Below are 25,568 nucleotides of genomic sequence, written 5' to 3'. Positions count from 1 at the left end.
ACAAGGCGGTCTTACAAGACCCTGCATTTCCCTAGTGCTCGTCAATGGGGATCTCAAAGCACTATCCAAAAAAAACACTAGTGAATTGAGCCTCACAGATCTCCCTCCATGAGATGGGTAAGTATCATTCCCCCATTTTACAGATTGGGAAACTGAGGTGTAGATGGGTGGGGGCAGGAGGAAGGAACTTGCCCAAGGTCACACAGAGAGTCCAGAGCTGGGAAGAGAGTCCAGGTCTCTTGCCATCTTGGCTTTCAGCCCTTGGCCTCTGCTGCCTCACTATTGTGAATCACCTTTTGTTCAGGTGAAAGGTGCTCTAGAGGTGCAGAGTTTCCAGCTACCTGTTCCAGCGCTTGGGGCCACCCATGTGCTCCTGAAGATCACCGGAAGAGGAGGCTTGTGTGGGTCAAAGAACTCCTACTGTAACCAAGCTATCAGCCCAGTCAACAAAGGAGCCTTTCATCACATCGCCTGCTCACTGTTTGATCTTCCAAGGGCTGAATTTCCTTTGGAGATCTCAAAGGAAAATTCCCCTGCCCTTTCTGTGCACTTTACCATATCAGTGCACTGAATTAACCTGGATGAGAAACTGGTTTACATAAGCGCGGGCCTCCCCATGCTGTCATGGCTCTGCCTCCCCCTCCATCACGCAGCCTCACTGGTTTCAGTTGCCCCCGATTAGACGCAATGGCTTATCCTCTCGTTAACTCGTGGGGATCGATTTCCAGCACGGCATGCAAGGGGGATTTAGCCCAATGGCTTCCGATGATGGCGGTGGTTTTATCCCCAAAGATTGTGCTGAAAAGCTCACCCTGTAAGTTTCTACCGCAACTCCTGCCGAGTGAGGGGGATGCTGGGTCTCACGGTAATTTACAACAATGCGGATTAGTCTAATTGAAGAGCCATCTGCTACCCCACCTCTCACCAGGGACACTGAGATCGGCAGGACTGGAGCTGCTGGCTCCAGCAGCATGATCCCAAGGATGGGCTGCTCATGTCAAGGCCCCACTGCTTTAGAATGCTCCCCTTGTCAATGGGAGCCAGGGCCCTCAGTACCACCCTTCTGAGCAAGGTTAAGAATTTGTGTCCGTTTTGGGATGGCAGCATGGTTCAGGAGACCTGGGTTCTGTTCCTTGCTCTGACACTGACTTGCTGGGTGAACTTGGGTAAGTCACTTCCCTGCTCTGTGCCTCAGTTTTTCCACCTGGAAGGCAGGGGTAATGATACTTGCCCTTCTGTGTAACATGCCCTCATTCTAAAGATCTATAGAAGAAAAGCACAATGTAACTACTAAATGTAGTTATCATTCCTTACATAAATCTACATTAAAAGAACATTAAGGTTGCAAAGTGAAGCACTTATAAGTCAAGAAATGCCTATGTGAAGGTTGCCACATAACCTTAACTCTGCCCCTTGTGCATATGCATCATGCTACAGCTTCTAGTAATATGTATTTATTTCCGCAGGACACTTGACTCATTTAGGGCCTGATCCAAGCCTGTTGGAGTGAAAGAGGGCAGGAGGGACAATGCACAGTGAATGAGGGCGCTGCTCAATATTTAATTTTTACTCTCAACAGGTAGCCCACTGTATCATTTGAGTCCAATGTGCATATCTTACGTTACTAATTTCAGCTCAATACTGAGCTCATCTGGATTTGAACTAGTGACTTTGCAGTACAAAAACACCCCCACACTGGGACCTAGTACAAATGCCCTGAGCCATCCACTCCCCGTGCTTATGAGCTCGTGTGGCCTCGGTGCCTGCGTGTGAGGCATTCAGAGGCCTTTGAGTTTCAGGGCTGTAGAAATGAACATCAATTATAATAGTCTGTCCACCTCTCTAACGCTTTCCCTCAGAGTATCTCAAAGGGGTTTACACAAATTAAGTCTTGTGGTGCCGTATGAAGTAGATCAGTGTCATCATCTCCATTTTACAGGTGGGGAAACTGAGGCATGGGGACCTGCTTGAAAATGGGTGCAGAACAGAAACTAGCCGTTGCCCTGCTTTAATGATCAAGCTTCCTGCTCAGTAATAACAGCTGTCTATAGAGAAGGGAGCCTGGGATAGTGAGGAATGTGGTCTTTGCACCTTGTTTGTTGAGAGACCCTTCTCCGGGGCCCTGGCAGCACTTTGCTATTCAAACACTTGGCTACACTCCCCTTGGAGTCACAAGCCAGTTCGTTGGATCTCGATCTGCATGGGTTGGTTGGGGTGTTTTTTTTCTGACTTTCCTTTCCAGGAAAGAAGACTTTGAACGCCAGGGTGTGTGCAGCGCAATAACGCTGAGTATGCTCCGGCCAAAGAGGAAATCATTCTATTGCCTCAGGAGCAGCTGGGCATTGCCTTCAAGAGCCACCCCTGCACACACTCTGTCGCCTTGGGTCACTGGGAACAGGAGAAGCTTAGCATGGGAGGTGCTTGTCTGGGGGCGGCTCTGGGTTCACGTGGTGTGGGAGTTAGGCTGGGCTGTGTGGAATGCTCCCCTGGAAGAGAGAAACCAGAGAGCATCTGGAGAAGTACAGAGAGCCGTTCCTGGCTCTGTTTTCATTGCTTTTGTTCCTTGCAGAGCCCCTGCTCGAAGATGCTGTCTGGGAAGGTGGAGAAGAGGATTGCTTCCTCCGTATACATTACCCTGGCTCCTCCCAGGAGGGACACGGTCATCAAGGGAGATGTAAAGCCAGATGTGCGTCAGCTGAGCTCAGACCACCCAAAGGAGGCTATGAAATCTGATGGGACCCACCAGCCCCAAGCGTCACCACCAAAGAAACTGGCCAACAGCAGCCGCCAGGCCAGCAAGCAGAGCAGCAGGACGCTGGGCAGTGCTGGGCCCTCCTCTGGAGCGGTGGGCTTGTCCAACGGAGGTAAGATGAATGCAGTGGACAGACTGCACTGCACTGCGTTCATAGAGCAAGCGGCACAGGGCCCAAAGGGAGAGTGGGTTGTAATTGACTAGAAACGGGCTCCTGCTGCACAGCCGGGATCCAGATCTGGATCCCAAACACCCCTGCATTCAGGAAGATTAGTTCAGAGACTTGGGAGTCATTCCCAGCGGGATGGTGCCTGGGCAATGGTTTACTGCCCAAGGGCCTTGGAGGCTCTGTGCTGGGGGGGTGGTGGGAGCCGCCGCCAGGAGGCAGGACAGGTGGTGGTCTTGTAGGGGGCCGGTTCCTGCCTGAGCCCATATCTATTCCCTTGGCCTGTGCTCCCAATATGACCCATCATCCCCCTGCTGCTGGTCCTTGCTTCGAGCCTGCAAGCAGGTTGCCTCAGGAGTGCAGGACAGGACCAGGCATGGCTGCAGGAGCGGGGAGGCTGGCCAGCTGGCAGCCCCAGCCGCAGAAGTGAATTAGCTCCTGGGAGTTCTAGGGGACAAACCACCATTGGGGCTGGCGGGCTAGAGAGCCGAACTGGAGGGGACAAGATGGGAAGAGAGTGCAGAAGATGGAGGCGAGACTGTTCCCCTTCGGTGTGTGTCAGTGCAGGTCACTGGGGCCGATAACAAGGAGGGACCTGGCCCCGAGTCTTTCCATTGACTTCGGGGGGCTTTGCATCAGGCCCGCAGCTCTCACAGGACATGCTAGTAAAGTACGGTCCCACTCGGCCCCTGGGTACGTCCTCAGGCAGCTCGCCCAAGCTTCTGCCTGTGCTGCGGCAGCGACACTGCTATTCTTAGTGTGCTGGCACTTGTCTGGGTAGCCGTGCTGGGAAGCCTGCTCCTAGCTGCCATCCAGACAGACCCTGAACAGCCACAAAACTCCCCTGGGACCAGGATCAGGGGCTTCCACAGGGGAAGGGGGGTTAATTTCCTTGAGCATTGAAATGCATGAATTTGGGGTCCTTGGCCCATCTCTCCCCCACCCTGCCCCCAGCTAGTGACGTGACAATGAGCCTTCCCGGTCGCTCCCATCTTCCCGGCTGCCATCTGCTTTCTATCACTGATCTGTTATCAGCACTGTTTGCAGCCACCAGGACAGACCAGCTGGGCTGCCTGCTGCACTGTAAAGGCAGTTTGCTTTGTGGGCAGGTTGTGTGTTGGCTGCAAGTCAAACAAACAGCAGGAGAGGAGATATTTTAGGGCATTTGCTGAGAAGGAAGCTAACAATTTGACTTCACTTCCCCCCGAACCTCCCTCCGCTCCCAAGCTCGAGAGACATTCTCCTTTGAATAAAATAGTGGATTCTTTGGGGGCAGGGCCTTCGTTTCCCCCAGGCAAGCCGTGGCCCCATGCAGCATGGGAGTGGGGATGCACTATCAAAGCCCAGCGCAGGTATCTCCAGGTGAAAATGCCATGGGCAGCAGCACAGAAACCAGTTGGGTTTGTTCACCCGTGTCTCCCCAGGGCAAACGTATCGCTGAAGTTCCTGTTCCTGGGAATTCATGGCCCCTCCCGGCTGGGCACAGCTGTGCACGCTTGTTAAATGACCCATGGGCACACACAACACACCTGCCGCACACAGGCTGAGAAACATGCCCATCAAACATAACCTACCAAGTCAGCCCAGCAGCTCCACCTCCCAGCTAGGCTGCTCATGTTCCTCCTGTCCTGCTCCTGCCTCCTCTCTCTCCTGCAAAGCTCCCAGCAGCCTGCAAGCGCCTGTCCAAAATTCCCCCAGGCTTTGGGAAGTAGGTTTTTCAAGCCCTGTCCATAAAGAGGCCATGTGGGAGCAGAACCTGGACCCACAGGCCTCTCCCACTTGATCTAAGGGAGAGCTCGATTAGCTGGAGCATAGGCAGCTACTGCTGGAGCTGAAGGATCACCTCCGTTAGTCCCCAGCAGTGGCCCGGCGTGTGTCCTCTCTGAGGATGGCATGATCACTTAACAGCCTGTGCATTGCCAAGAGCATGTGCTGAAGACGCGCAATATGGCTGCAGTCTTGCTGATGCAGTTCAATGATGTTGGGGCTCATGCTGCGTTGGACACAGAGGAGAGATCAGCTAATCCCAGAAGCCCCTCAGTGCCTCGGCGAAACATTTGGGGCACCAGAGCCATCAGCTGGAGTGGGATTAGTTCTGATTCCTTCACTGGAGCTGCACTGACTTACCTCAGCTGAGGGGCAAAGGGAGTGGGATCCCACCCAGCCTTTGCAAAACCAAACCCTGACCGATAAACAAGATCAAACCTACACCTGGCGGTGCCGATCCAGCATAAGCAACCAGCAAAGCTGGTACCCAGACACAGCTGGCCTGGGGCTGCACCCTTGCCTGGAGTGATTTCTTTTATACTTTAATGAGCATTTGTTTCCTCTTGATCCAAACAGATGGGCCCTGTTTTCTAGATGTAGGCTCCTAGCTTTGGTGTGCGGCAGGAGAGGAGCTGTGATGAACAAATATTCTACGCAGGGGAACTGCGTTCGTTACTTTTCTCCTGCCAATTATCCAACACCACTAATGCTCCTTGGCTCAGGGGGAGGGGTGCTTTTACTCTCTGTTAGTAATTATCAGCTTTGTTAATTTCATATCAGCAGAGATAAGAATGGGCCCTTCAGCTCTGGGTTAGAAGTGGTTTCATCACCCAGGACACCCTGGGTGTCACTGCCATCTGGAGACTGTTTCAATGTGAGACACTTTAGAACCATCCAAGAATCCTGGGACACTTGACCAGCACCAAGGCCTGGGCCAAGGGGGGGCACGCTGCTCCAAACACGGCTTTCCCCTCTGCCGCACAGAAGTGGAGGCCATCTGCCTTCCCCTGTGGAGGCATCTGTGTGTCTCGGGCCAAAGGGGGAGATTGGGCAGAGTCACCAGCAGAGGAGCAGGGGCAGGCCTGGGAGAGACACGTGCTGTAAACACACAGGCCTGCCAGCCCCAGGGGTAGGTAAGGGGTTTTAATCTTCAATCCGGCCCTGTTCACCAGCACGAAATTAACCTGGTGTGATTCAGGGCCCCTTCACTCAGCATGTGAGTTCCTCATACACCCTACTTCATGCCTAGGGTGACCAGACAGCAAGTGTGAAAAATCGGGATGGGAGTGGGGGGTAATAGGAGCCTATATAAGAAGAAGACCCCAAAATCATGACTGTCCCTATAAAATCAGGACATCTGGTCACCCTATTCAGGCCAGACACCAGCCTTGTTCCTTGCTTGTTTCAGGTTTCTCCTCCTTTCCTCGTCCTGTCCTGACCGACGTTCCCACAGGCTCAGACCCAGAGAGCCCCTTGCCGTCTCCTCCATCATATCTTCTGTCCGATGAACTTAACGCCCTGTCGGTGGAGACGCTTTATCCTGATCTGCAGAAGCTGCACGTGAGCTCACCTGTGAGCCGGCAGGTATTGATGGAAGGTTGGAGGAGGAGGTTTCGTGTCATGGCTCGCCTGGATGTTTTTAGCCCTGGCACCCAAAGAACAGCATCGAGAACCCTGAGGGAGGGCTGGCTGGTGGTCACGTCACTCACTTGGAGACCTGGGGGACAAGCCTTGCCCTGCCACAGACTTCTTGTGTGACCTGGGGCAAGTCACTTAGCTTCTCTGGGCCCCAGGTCCCTTATCAGTGGAATGGGGTAATAGTCCTGCCTTGCCACACTGAGGCATTGTGAGGACACGTGCTGAGAACTGTGCGATGCACAAATATTGTGAGCTGCTAGGAGCTTATGGCAATGGCCCTGTGAGTCACTGCACTAGAGAAGCTGATTGGTTGGGAGACTCAGGGAGGAATTTCCCGCTTCTCCCTTTCTGTATGTTTGAACAGCTGCTCTGTCTAATCTGTCACAATTCCTAGCGTACCTGAGTGCTGAGTCTGCTCTCCAGGGGGGTACAGTTGAGATCTGAACCTCTAGACACACAAGCCTGCAGGGCCTTGTTACGCCAGTGCAGCGCCAGAGCGATCTGTGGAGAATCAGGCCCTTAAGCATTACCCGCAGGCTTTGCAGAGGTGCAGAGCGCCTGGTCCCCTCTCTTCACACTGCCAGAGGCCCGACGCTGCCCCAGCCTGTGGTTTAATGCAGCCTGGCAGCCGTTCTCGGAGAAGGCAGCGTGTCTCCACAGAACAGAAGCACCAGAAAGCCGACATTCTGCTTGTTGTTATTTTGGGGTTTCGATCATGTTCAGCTAAATCAGCCCAAATTCTGCACTGGGGCAGAGCCTTCAGTCATCTGATCCTAGAGCCTTTGGAACTGAGCATCACAAAGGTGTCTTTCCTGCTGAAGGGTAAGCACTTCCTAGAGACTTTGTGCTCCCTGCTCTCTGGGGAGGACACACCACTGCCAGGACCGTGCCACATTGCCGGGGATCAAGGCCCGGCACAGCTGCCTGCGCTGCCATTGGTACTCGTGGGCATCAGCAGAGCTGTGGGTGGAACAGTAGGGGCCTGGCTTGGGATTGAGGGACATCGGCAGAGCTGTGCCTGGGAAGCGGCACAGCTCCAACCTGCGCTGTTCTTAGTTTAATCCAGTCCCTCGCTTTCATCAGCACTAAATTCAAGACACAAATATCGTCCAGATCCCTCCAAGCCTAATATCTTACCAGAAAGGTCCCACTCGCTCCCCTGATAAACCCCACAAGATTTGCCTTGCAGCTGTAGTGAGCTGGCAAACCTAGCCTTCGCCCGCAGGGTTATAGCAACCATCTCTGTGGTGCTGCCCATTAAACTTCCTGGCTCTGAAGACCGAGCATATCCTTGCTAACAGGGGAGCCATTTATTCCCCCCCTACAGGTCCAGTCAGCTTCATATTCACGTCCTTCCCCCCTTCCCTCCCCGTCTTGGGCAGTGAAAGTGATAAAAAATAACAGCGTCTGAAGGATGCGGATGTTTAGTCTGTTTCTGTCATTGATGGCTCTCTGCCGTCTCTCTTTGTATGGAGGAGCCCAGCAATCCCCTGCCCCTCCCCAGGGCACCTGAGGCAGAGAGCAGCTGGCTCCTCCTCTCCAGCTGGAGAACGTCCTGCCTCTGCCATCCCAAGCTCCCTGGATTCCCATCTCTCGGTGGATCAGCTGCTGCACGGACACCCAGGTTCCCAGCTAGGCCGTTCCCTGGTTTGCTGTTTGCATGCTGCATTCTTGAGGCCCTATGGACTTGCCCGAGCCAAACTTGTCTCTCTCTCCTGCTCTCCCTGCGCCTTCTGCTCTTGGCATGGGCCTTGTCTGTGTCCCTCCATGCCAGGTCCCCTCTATTGGTGCAGTGACCAGTAACCTCCTGAGCCCACGGAACATTGTTGTATCACGATTTTAGGAAAGCTGTGGACAAATTGGAGAGCCCAGAGGAGAGCAAGAGGAATGATCAGAGGTTCAGCAAACCTGACCTATGAAGAAAGGTTGAAAACATTTGGTGTGTTTGGTGTGGAGGAGAGAAGGCTGAGCGGGGACTTGATAACAGTCTTCAGATAGGTTAAGGGCTGTTAGCAAGATGGGGATCAGTTGTTCTCCAGCTCCACCAAGGGTAGGACAAGAAGCGGTGGGGGTTTAGTCTGCAGGCAGGGAGATTTAGATTAGATATTCGGAAACCTTCCCAGCTCTACAGAGAGTTCAGCACTGGGACAGGTTACCTAGGCAGGTTGTGGAGTCCCCGTCACTGGAGATTTTTATGAATAAACTAAACTAATGCCCAGGGTCAGATTAATGTTTTGTGAGCCCTGGCGCCTGGATCATGGCCCCGCTCTGCCACGAGGCCTCGCCCCCACGTGGCCTTTTCCCCGCAAGGCTCTGCCCACTGCTCGCACAGGGGGAAGGGGGCGGAGAGGAGCAACGGGGGAGGGGGAGGAGAGGACTGGGAGAGGCCTTGGGGGAAGAGGCCGAGTGGGGGCGTGGCCTCAGGGCAGAGCCTGGGTGGAGTGGGGGCGGGGCCACGGTCCAGGTATCAGGGGCCCTTCTGAGTGTGGGCCTGGGGCCTTGGTGCCATTGTAAACCCGGTTCTGCTTATGCCTGTCAGGGACGATCTAATTTTACTTACTCCTGCCTCACCCAGGGGGCTGCTCTAGCTGACCTCTCGAGGTGTCGTCCAGACCTACGGTACGATTCTATGACCCAATGACATTTCATCACAGCATGTCCGAATGTGCAGACGAGATGCAGGGATGTCACGGTGCACAAACTCCAAAAAGCAGCCACCCTAAGCCTGGGCGGGCAGATCTCCGCAGCGGTTCCCAGAGCATAAAGGAGCCAGCATCGTTAGAAACAGCAGAGAGAAAACACAGAGCCAGACAGGAACATTTCCAGCCACCTCCCTCCCTGGTGTAATTCCGGTGAAATCAATGGGGTTACCCAAGGATGAGAAGAGTCTGTCTGTTTATGGTGGTTATTTCTACCGTCAATGCAAATCTGTGGCCACTGGGAGTCAGTGACTTTTTGAGATGAGAAGAAGGATGGTCTTGTGGCGAGGGCAGGGCTGGGATATAGAGAGCTGGGTTCAACAACTGGATTTCCTAGGTTATCTTGGGCAAGTTATTTAAAACAAAATACCTGCACCGTGCCTCAGTGTCTCCATCTGTAAATGGAGGGTAATGATACTTGCTATTTAGACTTTGCGCTCTTGGGGGCAGGAACGGTCTCTCGCTGTGTGTATGTGCAGGGCCTGGGCCAATGCTGGTGTGTCTGTCTGGGAGCCGGCATGATTCAAACCCCATCATCCCTCACCTGCCGTCACAGGCCCAGAACGCTGCAGTCATTAGCCAAGCTGGGTTTGCACCAAAGCACAATGGAGCCCTCGCAAAGCCTCAGCGAGACGCCCGCTCCAGCTCAGAATGCCTTTTTTCCTCTTCATCAGGCCTCCTCCACGTTCCCAGCGGAACTGAGGCAGCATAAAATCCAGCCGACCAGTCTGGAGCAAGTGGATGAGCGCCAGGCCCCGAAACAGAACGGGAATGGGCACCTGGAAAGAGACATTTCCACAGGTAACTGCCAGAGTCCGTTAATAATATCTTGCTCTTTGACAGCACTTGACCTCCATAGATCCCATCATGCTTTGCAAAGCTGTGTATGCTTTACTATCCCCATTTTGCAGATGGGGAAACTGAGGTATGGTGATAAGTGACTTAACCAAGCCCACGCAGTGAGTCAGTGGCAGAGTCAACGCCAGGTTGCCAGTATCCCCAGCTTCATGTCCTGTCTACCAGATCCCAACTGTCCCTACAGGGCTCAATTCTGACTTCAGTGGGGCTGCATTCACCTGGTTGTTAGCAAGGCCCAATCTTGCAGTAATGGAAGGATCGGGTTTTGCTAGCTCCCAGCAGCACTCTCCTGTCCCCGGACACACACAGCGTTTAAGCAAAGGAGTTTCTCAGGCAGAGTCCCGGCCATTGATGTGAATGGGGAGCTACAGGGAGAAAGGGCAGCCGTGCTGAAAATGTCTAGTAGCTCAGGGATACGAACTGAAGAGCCTATCAAATGGAGTTACACAGCTGGCGGGGTAAGGGCTGAAGTACAGACCCTTGTGGCACCCATAGGAAAATGCCCGGCAGAGCAGACCCACCATCCCTTCCGCTGTGTTTGTACCTCACCCAGCACAGCAGGGCCCCGATTAGCCTCTGGGTGCTAATCGAATGCAAATGTTAATCATAACCTGTGCAGGGGGCAGTGTGTCCGGTCTGTGCCCAGCAAGCAGGCAGAACCGAGCGCTGGTATGAGCAGCACCAGGGCTGGGAGTGGCAGCAAGGCTGTTGGGGGAGGGGGCGTTGGGAGCCTGGGGATGGGATGAGGGGTAGCCGGAACCTCACAGTTTGGGGAGTACTGGTGAGGGAGGAGCTTGGCTGGTGCTGGGGCCCATGATTGGAGGAGAGGGGGAGGTGGGGGATTGAAGACACTGGTGCATTCCTAGGTGATCCTCACCCTCTCTACAAAATATACAAGACCAGCCCTGCAGCCCAGCTTTATCCCCATGCTACCACCTTTCCCCCCCACCCTCCTCCCGGTGAGCTCTATGCAGCTTCTGACTGGCTGGCAGGTGCCTGGTGATTTACTGTCCAATGGGAGCTCCTTGGCCATAGCAAAGTGACTTGGTTCTTTCTTCCAGTCTGTGCCTTTTGCCACAAGGCCATTGCCCCCCGGACCCCGACCATAGAAGCCATGAACAAACAGTACCACGCGGACTGCTTCACGTGCCGGACGTGCCACGGCCGGCTAGCGGGGCAGCGCTACTACCAGAAAGAGGGTCGGCCAATGTGTAACTCTTGCTACAAGGTCAGTGCAACTGGCTCCTGGCCATCCCAAGAGGCCAATGTCATTCTGTTCTCAGGAGTCAAATCCAGCTTCCGAGGGAGACCCTGGGGAAGTAGGAGGGGTTCAGAGTTCGGCAAGACTAGCCAACCTGCAAGGGTCCCTCAGATACAGAAGTGCCCTATTCTGGGAAAACCCATCTTTTTAATGCTACCAATACTGGCTCAGGCAAGTCTTTACAGAACAAGGGCCTGATCCTGTGGGATGCGGGGTGGTCTCAACTCTCAGGATCTTCAGGAGGATAGAGGGGGAGGTTTGGGTTGGATATTAGGAAAAGCTTTTTCACTAGGAGGGTGGTGAAGCACTGGAATGGGTTCCCTAGGGAGGTGGTAGAATCTCCTTCCTTTGAGGTTTTTAAGGCCCATCTTGACAAAGCCCTGGTTGGGATAATTTAGTTGGGAATTGGTCCTGCTTTGAGCAGGGGGTTGGACTAGATACCTCCTCAGGTCCCTTCCAACCCTGCTATTCTATGATTCTCTGAGGAGCTGAGGGATAGATTAGCCTGAGGATCAGTCCCAAGCAGATCTAAACCAGGGAACGTGCCTGGTGCTGAGAGCTGGGGACTGGGAGTCAGGCCCACCACGTTCCACCCCCAGCTCTGTGTCACCCAGAGCAAGTTGTGTAGGTCAGTGTTTCCAAAAGTGGCCTCTTGCTCTGTGCGCCCCCAGTTCTGGCAGCTCAGCTTGAGGCACCCCGGCTTTGGTTTTCAGTGGCACTGAGTGTCTTCAGCTTCAGCGCTCTGAAAATCAGGCCCAAGGTTCGTTCCATTGGCCAGCCCTGATCCAGGCCACTTTTGGAAATCTGGATCTAGATGACTGGGCCTTAACTTTAACCCCCTGCAAAATAGAGCCAATATGCACTTAATTTATGAATGTTCCGGAATGGGCTTGGAAATACTTTGTAGAAAAGTGCTACAGGAAGGCCAGGGATTCTCATGGCTACAGGCCAGAAGGACATTTGTGTCCTGGGAGCGTTTCCTATCTATTCACGTCGTTCACTGCGAAGCAGCAAAGGCTGCAGTCTGGCATTGGCTACGGTGACCATAGAGCCATGGGGCTTGGCAGGCAGCTTCTAGCGTGGAAACGTGAATGGCTCTGCCACTGTGCCGAGAGGGTCTCTGAGACCATGCACAGCATTGAACTCTGGTTCCTCCCAGCTCTCTGGTCTGGACTACCTCCCTCACCGCATAGGTGAGGGCTGCATTGAGGGCGCAGCAAGGGGTGAATGGTACCATCCACTTCCGGTTTCTGCGCTTTATCTGCCTCTCTCCTTCCCGCAGGACACACTGGAGAAATGCGCCAAGTGCCAAGGTCTGATCCTGGAGCACATCGTCCGCGCCTTGGGGAACGGGTACCACCCTGAGTGTTTCATGTGCTCTGTGTGTGGCCGGAGCATCAGGGACGAGAGCTTTGCCGTGAATGACCAGAACGAGGTGCACTGTGTGGATGATTTCTACAGGTGCGATACGTTATAAGTGGCGCGTCGGAGGGGTAGAAAGCTAGAGCAAAATCGCCTCTGCACCTAAACTACCCTCCTCTTCAGCTCAGAGGGCCCAATTCTGTTCAAAAGGTAAGTCTTGCGCATGTGAGACAACTTGATGGGCCCAATCCTGCAAACCTTCCATCCAGCAAGTAACCTTTACTCACCCAGTTCATCCCCTGGGCTTCAACAGGGCTCTTTGCCTGAGGAGTGCCTCCTTAGTATGCTGCTCTTTCTCCTACTGAAGCCAATGGGAGCAGGGCTGGATGCCAAGCCTGCAGGTGCAATGACCTGATTCTCCCCCACTTTGCATCTCAGGGAGGCGTTATTCCCCTGAGCAAAGCGGGGGTGAGCAACACCCAATCAGAATCTTCCATTCACGCCCGTGGTAGCATTTCACCTGGGCCCTGCGATGCTGCCAGGGCGAGTAACAGCCCTCTGCTGCAGGGATGTTTTGCAGGAATGCGTCTTTCACTTTGTGTCTCTTGTGCAGGACTTAATTTCTTTTTTTGCTCAGTTTCCCCCTTCAATGTCCCTGCTATTCACCCCTGGCTAGTTCACACTGCAGTATTCCTAAGCACCCGGGGGCTGACTCTCCTCTCAGTCACGCTGCTCTCGTCGTCAGCGGAGTTGCACCAGTGTAAAGCTAGTGTAAAGGAGAGCAGAGACAGGGCCACAAGTGATTTACTGAAAAGCTTCACCTGGCAACCAGTTCATTCCAGTGCGTCTGCCATTTCCGTCTCACGTGCAGTAATACAGAAGCTGCGTAAAGTGACATGGATCTAGCTTTAAATTGTGCTGGGAATTGCTACAGCTAATTGGCGTGGCAACTGCTGTGGCATGAGAGGTTGGCTGTTTGTTTCATCAGGAAGTACGCCTCCATCTGCAGTGTCTGTGAGACACCCATCATCCCACAGGAAGGGAAAGATGCCTACAGGATAGAATGCATGGGGCGAAGCTTCCACGAAAGCTGCTATTGCTGTGAGGTAGGTCCTGCTGGGATGCTGCAGATTTTTTTATTTTTTTAAATAAACTCTTGGTGGCGGAGGGTGTAAAGTCCTAGAATTGGGTGACCAGATGTCCCGATTTTATAAGGACAGCCTCGATTTTGTGAGCTTTTTCTTATATAGGCTTCTATTACCCTCCCCCACTCCCGACTTTTCACACTTGCTGTCTGGTCACCCTATCCTAGAAACCACCGGAGGCAGCCCCAAACAAACAGGATTTTATTCCACACACACAGGTTCTCTCCGTGGGTTATTGGAGAACTAAGCAAGTTGCTCACTGCCACGTCACTTCCTGTGGCCAAGCCATTGCTCAGGCATGCAGGCGAACAGGGAAGCTTTCAGAATATTTTCACTCCCCTCCTCTCTGCAACACATACAGTTCAGAGAGCTCCAGGAACCCCTCTTGATTCTGCAGCGGGCTGGCTTTACTGAGCACCCACCCCTTGTACTCGGCTGGGTGTGTGGGGCGTGTCCCAGGAGGCGGTGGGTGCCTGGCTGGGCTCGTGGAGCCTGTCCCGGGAGGCGGTGGGAGCCCAGCTGGGCGCGTGGAGGGAGGCGGCAGGTGCCTGGCTGGATGCGGGGAGCATGCCCCGGGAGGTGGCAGGTGCCCAGCTGGGTGTGGGGAGGGTGTCTCTGGAGGTGGCGGGTGCCTGTCTGGATGCGGGGAGCATGTCCCGGGAGGCGGTGGGTGCCCGTCTGGGTGCGTGGAGCGTGGCCCAGGAGGCGGCGCGTGCCCAGCTGGGTGCGTGCAGGGTGCCCCTGGAGGTGGCTGGGTCTGTGGCGCTGGGTGCCTGCCCCTGAAGGCAGCGGGTGCCCAGCTGGGTGCAAGGAGCATGTCTCTGGAGGCGACGTGTGCCCAGCTGGGCACGTGGAGCATGTCCCCGGAGGTGGCGGGTGCCCGGCTGGGTGCGTGAAGGGTGCCCCTGGGGATGGTTGGGTCCATGGAGCTGGGTGCCTGCCCCTGGAGAGGGCGGGTGCCCGGCTGGGTGTGCGCAGGGTGCCCCTGGAGGTGGCTGGGTCTGTGGAGCTGGGGGCCTGCCCCTGGAGGTAGCGGGTTCCCGGCCGTGTTCCAAGACCAGCACATCTGCTGCCACCTCAGAAAGTGGGGCGTGGGAGCTGCTACCATCTGTGGCCTGACTGCACAGGGTTTAATTGAATTCCTCCAGTGCAGGAGGGGTTTGGGGCCCAGCTCCTCATGCCCAGGCAGAATCTCAGTGGCCTGACAGTCTGGGTGTCATGGCCAGGATGCAACAGGCTGGTTGAAACTGATGAACGTGGGGGATGAGCTAGCGAGTCCGCAGGAGAAGGTGTTGGGAGCACTACGTCTACTGGAAGCAATGGGGCTCGCAGTAAATGAAAGTGACAAAACCGAAATAGCGTGTGGCCAGCAAAGGAAAGAAATTCCCGTGATGCTTGAAGCTTTAGAAATGACTCCATTTTTGACTGACTTTCAATTGACATACTTTCTACCTCACAGAACTGCAGGATTCCCCTGTCCACCGAGCCAGAGGAGAACGGCTGCTACCCCTTGGGCAGCCACGTCCTCTGCAAGCCCTGTCACATCAAACAGAAGAACGAATCGTTCTGCTGAGAGAGCCAGGCGGGCTTCCCCAGAAAACGGTGGATGCAGTCGCATGGCTGAGATGAGCCGAATCTCTGTACTACGGCAACAGTATTCTTATCCTCTACATTCATTAATGTCCAACTTTCTGTCCTGACTGTCTCCCTTATGGTAGGACCATATTAGTATCTCTGAGCTTTAGCAGCAAGGTCCTACCACGCGTGCTTCCTAATCAGCCATGCCACCAGCCCTGAGAGGTGGCAGTGGAAGGTTCTTCTTATCTCTTTCCCTCCAGTCTGGCTGTGCTTATCTTCCAAGGCTACGCCAGCTGGCTTCCTCTGCCCTCAAATGGCTCAGTGCCTGTGATGAGGGACACACCCCGGCAAACCAGCAGCTGCTGATGGGACGAGTGAGATTGATTAAAATGATATTTCAAAGCAGGCAGGGCTCTGTCTCTGCACCGTGTAAATAACTCCCCTGCTGCTTTAAGTTAAGACTCGGAGGATCTTACTAAACTGCAGAGGGCTGGGGGACAGCGCTATGCTATCAGCTCTGGGAGCACGGCAAGGGAAGGAGCCCGCACAGTGGTCGATGCTAAAACTGCATGAAGGCCACCCCTGTGCAGAAGGCCAGTGCACCCTCAAAGTAGGGCTAATATGGGACCTAAGCAGTGCGTACGTTTTTACTGGCCTTCTGCCCAGGAGTGACTTTTACCCACAGAGCCAGGTCAGATATACACACACTGTCTTCTGCTTTACTGCACTCCGCAATAGTGCTGTGAATTACGACCCAGCAGTGTGCCAAAGAGGTTGTACAGCAGCAGCTGAACACCACTCTGCATTCTGAAAATGACACCGTACCAGGGGCAACCTGGGGCCTGAGCCTTCAGGTCTTGTCTTGAGAGAGCGAAGGCTGCAGGATCGGCCCCTAATTAAGATCCTGTCTCCTGAAATGCTGCGGTGACTCAGTGACAGATATCAGATGTAGCTGCCTGCAGATCTGTGCCGGACAACCCGCTGGCTCTGTGCACATAGAATTGCTGGAGCCATGGTTCTGGAATTGATTCCTGGATGTGCAGTTTCATCTCTGTGGTGAATGGATGCAGGCTGTGAGTCATGACACAACCTGGGGGCTGGGAGTGGAAAAAATTCCGCCTTGTTTAAGGAGTTGACAAATACACCACCCCACCAGCTTCCCTAAAACAAGCCAAGATGCTGGATTCCCTCTCATCTGCCAGTGGCCAATCACACGTCTTTCGTGCCAGCATCATGAAATGACGCCAGATACAAGATCCCCAACTAAGAGAGAACAGCTGATGGGCTGCTGGTATTTTAACATCCCTTGCCTGGGATAAACCCTCTGGCTTGTGGGAATGGGAGTGCTCTCCGAGGGGAGCAGCTCATTTGTTTCCCCATTTAAATCAAAACGCCATTCTCAACTGTAGTCCAAGAAGAGAGCAGTATCACTAAGCCAAAAAGGTCCTGGTAAGCCTCATGGGTGTGTTTCCTAGTGGGTAGCACACTGGACCGGGCTTCAGGAGAGCTGGGTTCTCGTCTGAACTGTCCCTGGCCTGCTGGGTGACTTTGCCTTTTTGTTCCTCAGTTTCCCCATCTGTGAAATGGGGATGGTGAAACTGCTCTTCTGTGTAAAGTGCTTTGAATTCTACTGATGAAAAGTGCTAGATAAGAGCTCGGGGATGGAGATCGTTGGTGGATGCTGCCATAAGTGTATTGATCCATACGGCACAATGTTAAACGAGTGCCATTTGAAATGGGTGGGAGGGGAAATGTACCATTGTGGGAAGGATCCTCACCCTGGAAAATTACCTGCAGTGTCCCACGTTACACCGCCAAAGGCTCACAGTTTGCTCTTTGGTGGTTATTTTGAGCATTGGCTACTCAGCGACAGCTGGTGAGAGATAGAACTCCACCAGCCTCTCCTCTCCTTTCAGGGGTGGGATTTTAACCAGTGGCACGTCACGGAGGGAGAGCAGTAAGGACTATCTGAAAAGATATTTAAATGAGAGGAGGAATCGTAGCAGTGCTGTGCATGGCCTCTTAAAGACCCCTTCCTCATTTCCATGGGGTCCCCTTGGCTTTGTGCTCCAGGCTAAACAGGGAGGCCAGGAGACCACGCTTGTTGCACTGGGCTCAACCGCCAAGAGAATCCAGCATTCCAGGCATGACCATTACCTGGTTCCATTCAATGGCGCCGTTCCTCCCTGTCCTCGTCAACAGTCCTCAAGAGAAAAGAACTTGGGACCTTGGTTGTGATGATCACTGTCCATACGTAGCAGTGACACTGTGAAATTAAGCTGCTTTGATAGGCAGTGGAACAGTCCCTGAGCAAGATGGCTGTGGAGTTCTGTGGAGTTCAGGGAAACCCCACAGAAGAACTGTGAAGTATTGGCAGGAAAAGTTTCCACTTGTTGAAAGTAATTGTACGTGCTCATTTCCCTGGGGCTTTATTTTTGGAAACTGATGAAATTTAGGGCTTCTCTTCTTGGGGATGCTCATGAAAGTTAATCTGAATTAATAAAAGGTTGAATTTGAAGGGGATTAGCTAAACCTGCATTAAAACCCTGTCTGGACACTCTTTTCAGAATAAAAGAGACCTTAATTCAGTTTATCTTAATTCACTTTTTTGGATTACCTTTCCTGAGGATCCCTGTGTTGACAAGCCTTTGCAGTTCAAAAGGAATAATTGAGAATTCGGAACTGATGGAGCTTCTCCCAGCAGCTACAGAGCACTCAGACCGTGGATGACGGTCTTTCCGTTCTTTTGCTAATGGGGAACAGGCGGTGGTTTAGGTACTTGCTCTGGGTATTAGGACCAAAGTCCTGTCTATACCAGGATCAGAACTAGTGTTTAAACATGCTTCTTGCCAGTGGTAACTTGTATTCCATACAGTTTTACAGGCACTCCAGTGCTGGCTCAGATAGCCGTTTTTCTCCCTTTTTAAGAAAGGTGCTGTGACGGGTTGGATCATAGAAACCCCCTTGGGTCTGCCAGGTGATGTGCCAAGACTACTTCTGCCCCTGCTTTCCCTGCCAGCTTGGGACTCTGGAGCCCTGCCTGGTTGTGCCAGACACACTTGCCGGCCACAAACACAGACCCAGGTCTGAACCACATACCACAAACTGCAAGCTTAACTGAAAGCAGCTTAAGAAGTGAACCTGTCTTCAACACTCAGATGCTCAACTCCCAGTGGGGTCCAAACCCAAATAAATCTGTTTTACTCTGTACAAAGCTTGTACAGGGTAAACTCATAAATTGTTCGCCCTCTATAACACTGATAGAGAGATATGCACAGCTGCTTGCCTCCTCCCCGCCCCCCGCCAGGTATTAATACATATTCTGGGTTAAGTAATAAGTAAAAAGTGATTTTATTAAATACAGAAAGTAGGGTTCCAAGTAGTGACAGACGGAACAAAGTGAATTACCAAGTAAAATAAAATAGAACACACAAGTCTATGCCTAACACAGTAAGAAAACTGAATACAGATAAAACCTCACCCTCTGAGGAGTTCCAGTAAGTTTCCTTTTACAGACTAGTCTCCTTCTAGTCTGGGTCCAGTAATCACTCACACCCCCGTGGTTATTGTCCTTTGTTCCAGTTTCTTTCAGGCATCCTTTGGGGGTAAGAGAGGCTCTCTCTTGAGCCAGCTGAAGAGAAAATGGAAGGGTCTCCCAGGGGTCTAAATAGACTTTCTCTTGTGGGTTGACACCCCTCCCTCCCCCTGTGTAGAAGCCCAGCTACAAGATGGAATTTTGGAGTCACATGGGCAAGTCACATGTCCATGCATGACTCAGAACTTACAGGTAGCAGCCATTGTTCACATGCTAACTATATGGTAATGAGGGAATATAATATAACTGGAATATGCTTCATGCAAAAGGTCTCTTGTAAGGTATCATTACAAAGCTTATAATCTACTGAGGGTGATCATCCTATTTGTATAAATGTACCACTCATATCTGGGACTAGAAATATGAATTATAACTCTGAGGGCCTATTGTAATTATGCAAAATGTGGTCCATTAGTGGTGGTTTGGAATCTTAATGGCTCCCATCAACTAGGACAGTTGACTGGGGCTCTGTTTGCAGGCAAGCCTTCCTGTGAGTCAGGCTGGGAGGAATGAAGGCTTGGGGTCTTACAGTGACATGTGAACATGTCACAGGAACTGGAATCCATCTTTAACCTGGTGATTTTCCAGTGTGTGTGTGTGGGGGAGGGGTGGAAACCCAGAGAGAGACAAAGGATTCCTGCTTTATGCAAAAGATACATAAAGGGGTGGAAGAGAACAAAAGTGAGAGGCATCATGAAGACTCGCTTAGCTACCACCTGAGCTGGAACAAGAGCTGTACCAGGGGGAAGGAATTGTGCCCAAGCCTGGAAGGTGTCCAGTCTGAGGAAAAAACATACTGAAGCATCTCTGAGGGTGAGGTTATCTGTATTCAGTTTGATTAGACATAGATTTGCGCATTTTATTTTATTTTGCTTGGTGACTTACTCTATTCTGTCTGTTTCTGTTGGAACCACTTAAATCCTACTTTCTGTATTTAATAAAATCACTTTTTACTTATTAATTAACTTGGAGTATGTATTAATACCTGGGGGGAGCAAACTGCTGTCCATATCTCTCTATCGGTGTTATAGAGGGCGAACAATTTCTGAGCTTACCCTGTATAAGCTTTATACAGGGTAAAACGGATTTATTTGTGTTTAGACCCCATTGGGAGTTGGGCATCTAAGTGTTAAAGACAAGCACACTTCTGTGAGCTGTTTTCAGGTAAACCTGCAGCTTTGGGGCAGGTAATTCAGACCTTGGGTCTTTGTTGGAGCAGATGGGAATGTCTGGCTCAGCAAGACAGGGTGCTGGGGTCCTGAGCTGGCAGGGAAAAGAGGAGCAGAGGTAGTCTTGTCACATCAGGTGGCAGGTCCCAAGGGGGTTTCTGTGATCCAACCTGTCACAACCCCTCCCTTCCCCTGTGTAGAATCTCAGCTACAAGATGGAATTTTGGAGTCACATGAGCAAGTCACATGACTCAGAACTTAACAGGTAGCAGCCATTGTTCACAAGATGTTGAACATCGTCAAGTAGATTTCTATGTGGATTGGAGCCTTCCAAGATCCATTGTCCGTTAAGTGTTTCTTGATTGGGCACTTAACTTGCACATTCCTTTGTAAAGAAGCTGCCCAAATGCCTTACTCAGGCCACTTAAAATCAAAGAAGTACACAGATAATATTCATAACTTTGACTACAACGACACATGCATACAAATAGGATTAATAGATTCAGTAGATCATAACCTTTACATAGATATGTTACGTGGCATATATAGCACAAAACATATTCCCGTTATGTCACATATACATTCATAAGCATATTACCATAAAGCATTATGGGGTGCAATGTCACAGGTGCTAGCCCTTCTGTGCTATAGACACTCCCTCTCGAGTCCATGCCCACAGGAGTCAGGGCACGACTGCCTGAGCCCTGCTCTGATCAACAGAAGCATCTCTTGATTCTGGTCACAGCATCTGAAATGGTGGCAGAGATGCTGTGTACGCTGCATCGGTGTCGGAGGGCCCAGTGACGTCACTGCCAGTGAGGTAATGTCCCCTGGCTAGCGTGCTAGACAATCCTAGTGGAGACAAGGTGTGGGTGAGCTTTGACCATGACAAAGCTAGGAGAGGACAACGCTGTGTCTGGCCTAGCTGAAGTGTGCTTACAAGCTACAGAGCCTTGGCACCAATAGGAGCTTATCACAAGCGAACTAACCTGCGTTGGGTGACACCGCTTGTTTTGTCAGTGAGGAGAAGGCCTAAGAAATAACAGGGACACACAGGGGAGTACAAGGAAACTGAAACGATATTGGTCGGCCTGACAGGCCCTTGTCTTGATTTTTGTAGGTCCCTGTGTTACCAAATTGTTTCTGCCTTGAATCTTACAGGCATGTCCTGTGATTTGGTAACATCATTAAAACGGGGGTTGGGATCAACGTCACAGGCAAGATCAAACTGTGTCTCAGAGCTGTGAGGGCCTTGGAGTGTTCTAACGGAGTCCCCCCCGCCACGTGATATGGTTTTGCTGTGTAGACAGGACCACAGAGAAGAACAAGCTGCACTTAAAAGGGAATCCTTTCTTCCTCCGGACAAATGGTGACCTCCCAGGCTTCTTTCCCCAGTCACAACAAACAACGGCTTATTTCAGAAAAAGAGATAAGAAGTCCAATGGTTTGCGTCGAATGGATTTGTTTAAAAAGAAAAGCATGTCCCCTGCTGAAATGATCCCGGGGAAAGCAGTTTCCTCTTGAAACAAATTTAAAAAACCCTGCCACCATCCCAGCTGCATCTGTGCGCCTCCTCCATCTCCTTCGTGCATGTGATTCTTGTTGGGAAGGCAGGCAGCAAGGAAATGACTCCAGAATGTGAGCAGCTGCTCTGTATGCGAGTGGCAGACATCCCACACTTCTGGCAATGGACTTTCTTCCCGCTGCCCTCTGATTTTAGCAGGGAAAGTTCATTTCCAACCTCTGCTCTTGGGCTCAAAGGTAAATGCTACAGCTTGACATGCCCAGGCTACGGGTTGGAGTCACACAGCCCTGGAAGTCCTGTAGGTAGCGTTCCTGCCACTCTGTCCCTGTCCTGGCAGCCCCGACTTTTTTGGCAAAACTGGGCATTTGTCCCATTTTGTCAAAAAAAGTGGGGTGCGACCCCTAGCGGAGCACAGAGGACTGTGTGGGAAGAGGCCCCACCCAGGAGGGAGGGTGAGGTGGGGGCTCAAGCCGGTCCTATGCCGTGTCCCATTTTTCCTTTGGTCTGGCTCTTCTGCCAGCCACACTGAGCTCTCCCTTTGCCGCAGCCTGTGCTCCAGTACGCAGTACCAGCAAGAGATTTTTAGGGGGTACAGGGTACCGGAAAGACAGGGGCACTGCACTCTGCTCCTTAAAGGGGCAGAACACGGCTAGGGAGGACATTCATTCTTTATATGGCTTTAGCAGCACAATACATATGCTAACAAATTTAAACAAAGGCTTTGTTAAAGTTTGTTAGTGTATGTATTGTGCTGTTACATTGGTCAGGAGTCCTCAAGAGGGGAGGGGTGTGGGGGACAAAAGGTGTTTAAACAGTGGTTTTGATTCTGTTTCTCCCCATTGGTCTGAATTATCCGTGACATCCATATTGCATCACATCAAGTCCAAATCAGCAGAGGAATGCCTGTACTTGCACTGACCAGAGGATGTTTGGATTCTAATGTCAGCCCAGTTCAGCAGCCTGATGGGACTCAAGTGTTGTCCCCAGTATACCTGGAATTTTTCTTTGCAGCCAAACTAGTCTAACATGCATTTTGTTAACTGGAACTGGAGCAGTAAAACAAAGAAAATAAATGCCTCATTTTCCAGCTTTGTGGGTGAGAGAGTGAAGATTATAATGCCAGACACTCACAGCCTTAAGCCAGCTGCCTCAGGAATCTGCCAAGAACTTGGCTGTAAATATGTTCCTCATCTTAGCAACGGAGCTAAGACTTATCACACATTTGCCCACCTTTATTCGAATGATGCTCCTTCTGATCTGACAGCTCAGGCATTGTCAGTTTCATCCAGAACAATTTACAAACCTGAAACCTAATCCTATAATGCCTTAATCATTTTACCAATCCCATTGAAGACAATGGGACTATCTGCATGAATGTGGACCCCTTTTGTGGCTGGTAGAAGTTTCAGGAGTCTGTTCCTCTGAAGGAAGTTGAATCCCTGCAGTGGGGCAGTTACCCTACTCCTGAGATAAGAGGAGTGAGAACAGCTGAGGGAAGCTGACTGAGTAGCTGACCACAGGTGTGGACAGCTCAATCAGGGCCCAGCTGGCCCTGCTAAGAGGGCTGTGGGCCTGGAGCTGAGGAGTCTCACTTTAGCCCTGGAGTGGGAAGGGCCTGGCTGCCTGAGTGCAAGGTACCTGAAGTAGAGCAGTGTTGGGGAAGGGAATGGGGAGCTCTAGCCTGGTAACCCTGCAGGCTTTGATGAAGGCCTGCAAAGATACTGGGGCTACAGAGGTGCAGCCTGGGAATAGGCAGAGGTAGCTGGTCCTAGCCTCTTGCTAATGATGAGTGGCCATTACAGGCTGTGGTTTGCCCTTGTGAGTGGGGCGGCTAGATAATGACTGGCAGTAGCCACGGAGCCAAGATGGGCTGAGAGGGTTGGGGGTTCCCTGGGAGGGGAGACCCAGAGTGTGGGAGTACTGCTGGGGCAGAACTCCCAGGTAAAGGACACCAGGGTCTGGGAGGGACATGGGGCCTGAGGCAGGTGAGCCGCTGGTCAGCAAAGGGCAGTCCACATGCTGGAAAAGACCTAATTCCCAGGATGACCAGCAGGAGGTGCTGCACTGGTGAGTGTCGACCCTGTTACAACCTCCTATTGAAATTGCAGTGTTTGGGTACAATACCATAAAGCAGTTTAGGATACAGTTCTACTTAAAATTTGCCTTTTAATAAGTCACATGTGCTGAAATGGCTCCTCACCCAACTCCCATATTCCATATAAACAGAGTGAAATACCACATATAGAGGGGGAGAAGTGAGTCGTTAAGCATGTTGATGTTTGTGTGTATATACAAAGAGGGAGGGTGTCAGGGGATGGGGAGAGCTTGGGGGCCCTGGGCTGGGGACAGAGTCACATGGAGGGTCATGTGGGGAGGTCACATGCCCCCCTCCTTGAGTCAGTCCCATGAGTGCAGTACTGGCAAGAAATTATTTCTGTTTGCACCACTGTTCACAGGGTCTCCTGGAGTTTAGCTCTCAGGCTCTGGCTTCCTTCTCTCACCAGCATCTCCCCTGTCCTGAGGGAGAACGCTGTCTATTTGCCATCCGCCTCCTGATCAGCTGCCCCCTGCTACCTAGGGGGCTTGAGGCCAGGCCTGTAAAGGAGCAGTGTTCTGGGGGTTTTCCCCAGCTCCTAATTCCCTGGGTTCACTTCCTCTCTCTTGGTAGCAGGGCAGCTCCTGGGCCTTTGTTAATCTCAGCTCCCTGGAACAGGGTCTTCTGGCCACCTCTACTCTTGAAGGGCCAGTATACTCCATTGTGACTGGCATGGTCCTTCCAAGTGCTGTGTTAACAGAGCTTGGCGCAGCCTCAGGGCTGGAAGGGTGACAAGTGGCTAATGCAAAGATGGCTGCGCTGTGTCAGAGTGAAAGGGGCTTCGTACAAATCCAGCTTCAGTCTAAGCCTCCCACTGTTCAGATGCCACCTGACAGACCCTCCGCCTGTGCTGAGAGGAGGGCATCTCAGCACAGTCCTGTACATCCTGAAAGGCAGTGACAGGGTTACTGGTCGGACACATTCTACCTCCTGTACTATTTCCGGGGCAGCTGGAGCAGGGTGAGCACTGTCAGACCTGGGGCTGGGGAACAGCGAGTGCTGGAAGCAAAGGTCAGTGGAAGAATGGAGCACGCTCTTCTTTGGGAATGAAGGGATCCCCGGTATTTACACTGCACAAAAGGGAGACAGCGTGTAGCCTCCACTGATGTGGTAGAGTTCGGCCTCCAGCGAAGGAAACAGCTGATACAAGGGGACCAGGAGAGTGAGAGCAGCGAGTCAGAAGCATGAAGGAAGGTCTAATGTGTTTTTTACTGCCCAGCATGTTAGGCTTGAGCTATGAAAAACAGAGGCCATTTTCCCTATAGTCTCCTGCTTCAGCCTGCCGGGTTACCCCGAACCAGCCCTTGCTTTCCTAGTAATGACCCTTGCAACCTGGGAGGGAAGCCTCTGCAGCCATAAGCTGGGGGTTGTTTTGCCTCAGTTGTCTGCATGTGTATGCATGTGCTTGTGCTGAAGGTCCCAGGTTCGATACTGCAGTTGAATATATACATCAGGAGGGCTGTACGTATTCAGCTACAGTTTCACATGCTGTCCATGATAGTTATATTTGGTAGCACTTGACAGCTGATGTTTTCGGAAGCATCTGTCATCTCTAGGAACAGGAGTCACCAGACTGGATCAAACCCGACGTCTGTCTAGTCCAGTATCCTGGCTCTGAGAGTGGCCAGTGCCAGATATGTCCAAGGAAGGTGCAAAACCCCTGCAGTAGCCACGTCACTGCTCTCATCTGAATCTAACAGAGGTTGGCTTAAACCCTGAAGCGTGAAGTTGAATATGCTGCCCAAGGTTCATTGTGATAACACTGATCACCATATTTGGGGTCGGGAAGGAATTTTCCTTCAGGGAAGATTGGCAGAGGCCCTGGACGCTTTTCACCTTCCTCTGCAGCGTGGGGCAGGGGTCACTTTCTGGAGGATTCTCTGCAACTTGAGGTCTTCAAACCACAATTTGAGGACTTCAGTAACTCAGACATAGGTTAGGGGTTTGTTACAGGAGTG

The 25,568-nt window shown here is 52.0% G+C and overlaps 1 protein-coding gene across 7 annotated transcripts in view; it reads left to right on the top strand.

Annotated features, from left to right (window-relative positions):
• Nucleotides 1-17,744, top strand: part of FBLIM1 (filamin binding LIM protein 1) — a 30,547-nt gene extending 12,803 nt beyond the window's left edge. For 5 of the 7 annotated variants that reach the window (XM_032787606.2, XM_032787602.2, XM_032787607.2 and 2 more), the window contains exons 3-10: nucleotides 2,243-2,417; nucleotides 2,570-2,864; nucleotides 6,094-6,269; nucleotides 9,697-9,823; nucleotides 10,942-11,108; nucleotides 12,424-12,602; nucleotides 13,492-13,609; nucleotides 15,108-17,744. In XM_032787606.2, coding sequence (XP_032643497.1) covers nucleotides 2,243-2,417; nucleotides 2,570-2,864; nucleotides 6,094-6,269; nucleotides 9,697-9,823; nucleotides 10,942-11,108; nucleotides 12,424-12,602; nucleotides 13,492-13,609; nucleotides 15,108-15,221 — 1,351 coding nt within the window. In that variant the 3' untranslated portion in view covers nucleotides 15,222-17,744. Of the gene's footprint in view, nucleotides 1-182; nucleotides 815-2,242; nucleotides 2,418-2,569; nucleotides 2,865-6,093; nucleotides 6,270-9,696; nucleotides 9,824-10,941; nucleotides 11,109-12,423; nucleotides 12,603-13,491; nucleotides 13,610-15,107 lie in introns of those variants that run through there. The other 2 variants (XM_032787610.2, XM_032787609.2) reach the window with 2 other exon arrangements.
• Nucleotides 17,745-25,568: the final 7,824 nt, after the last annotated feature.

This window comes from Chelonoidis abingdonii, chromosome 23, assembly GCF_003597395.2.
Source record: "Chelonoidis abingdonii isolate Lonesome George chromosome 23, CheloAbing_2.0, whole genome shotgun sequence".
Classification (NCBI taxonomy): Eukaryota; Metazoa; Chordata; order Testudines; family Testudinidae; genus Chelonoidis; species Chelonoidis abingdonii.
Note: the sequence above shows the minus strand (reverse complement) of the source record. Positions and strands in the feature narration are given on the sequence as shown.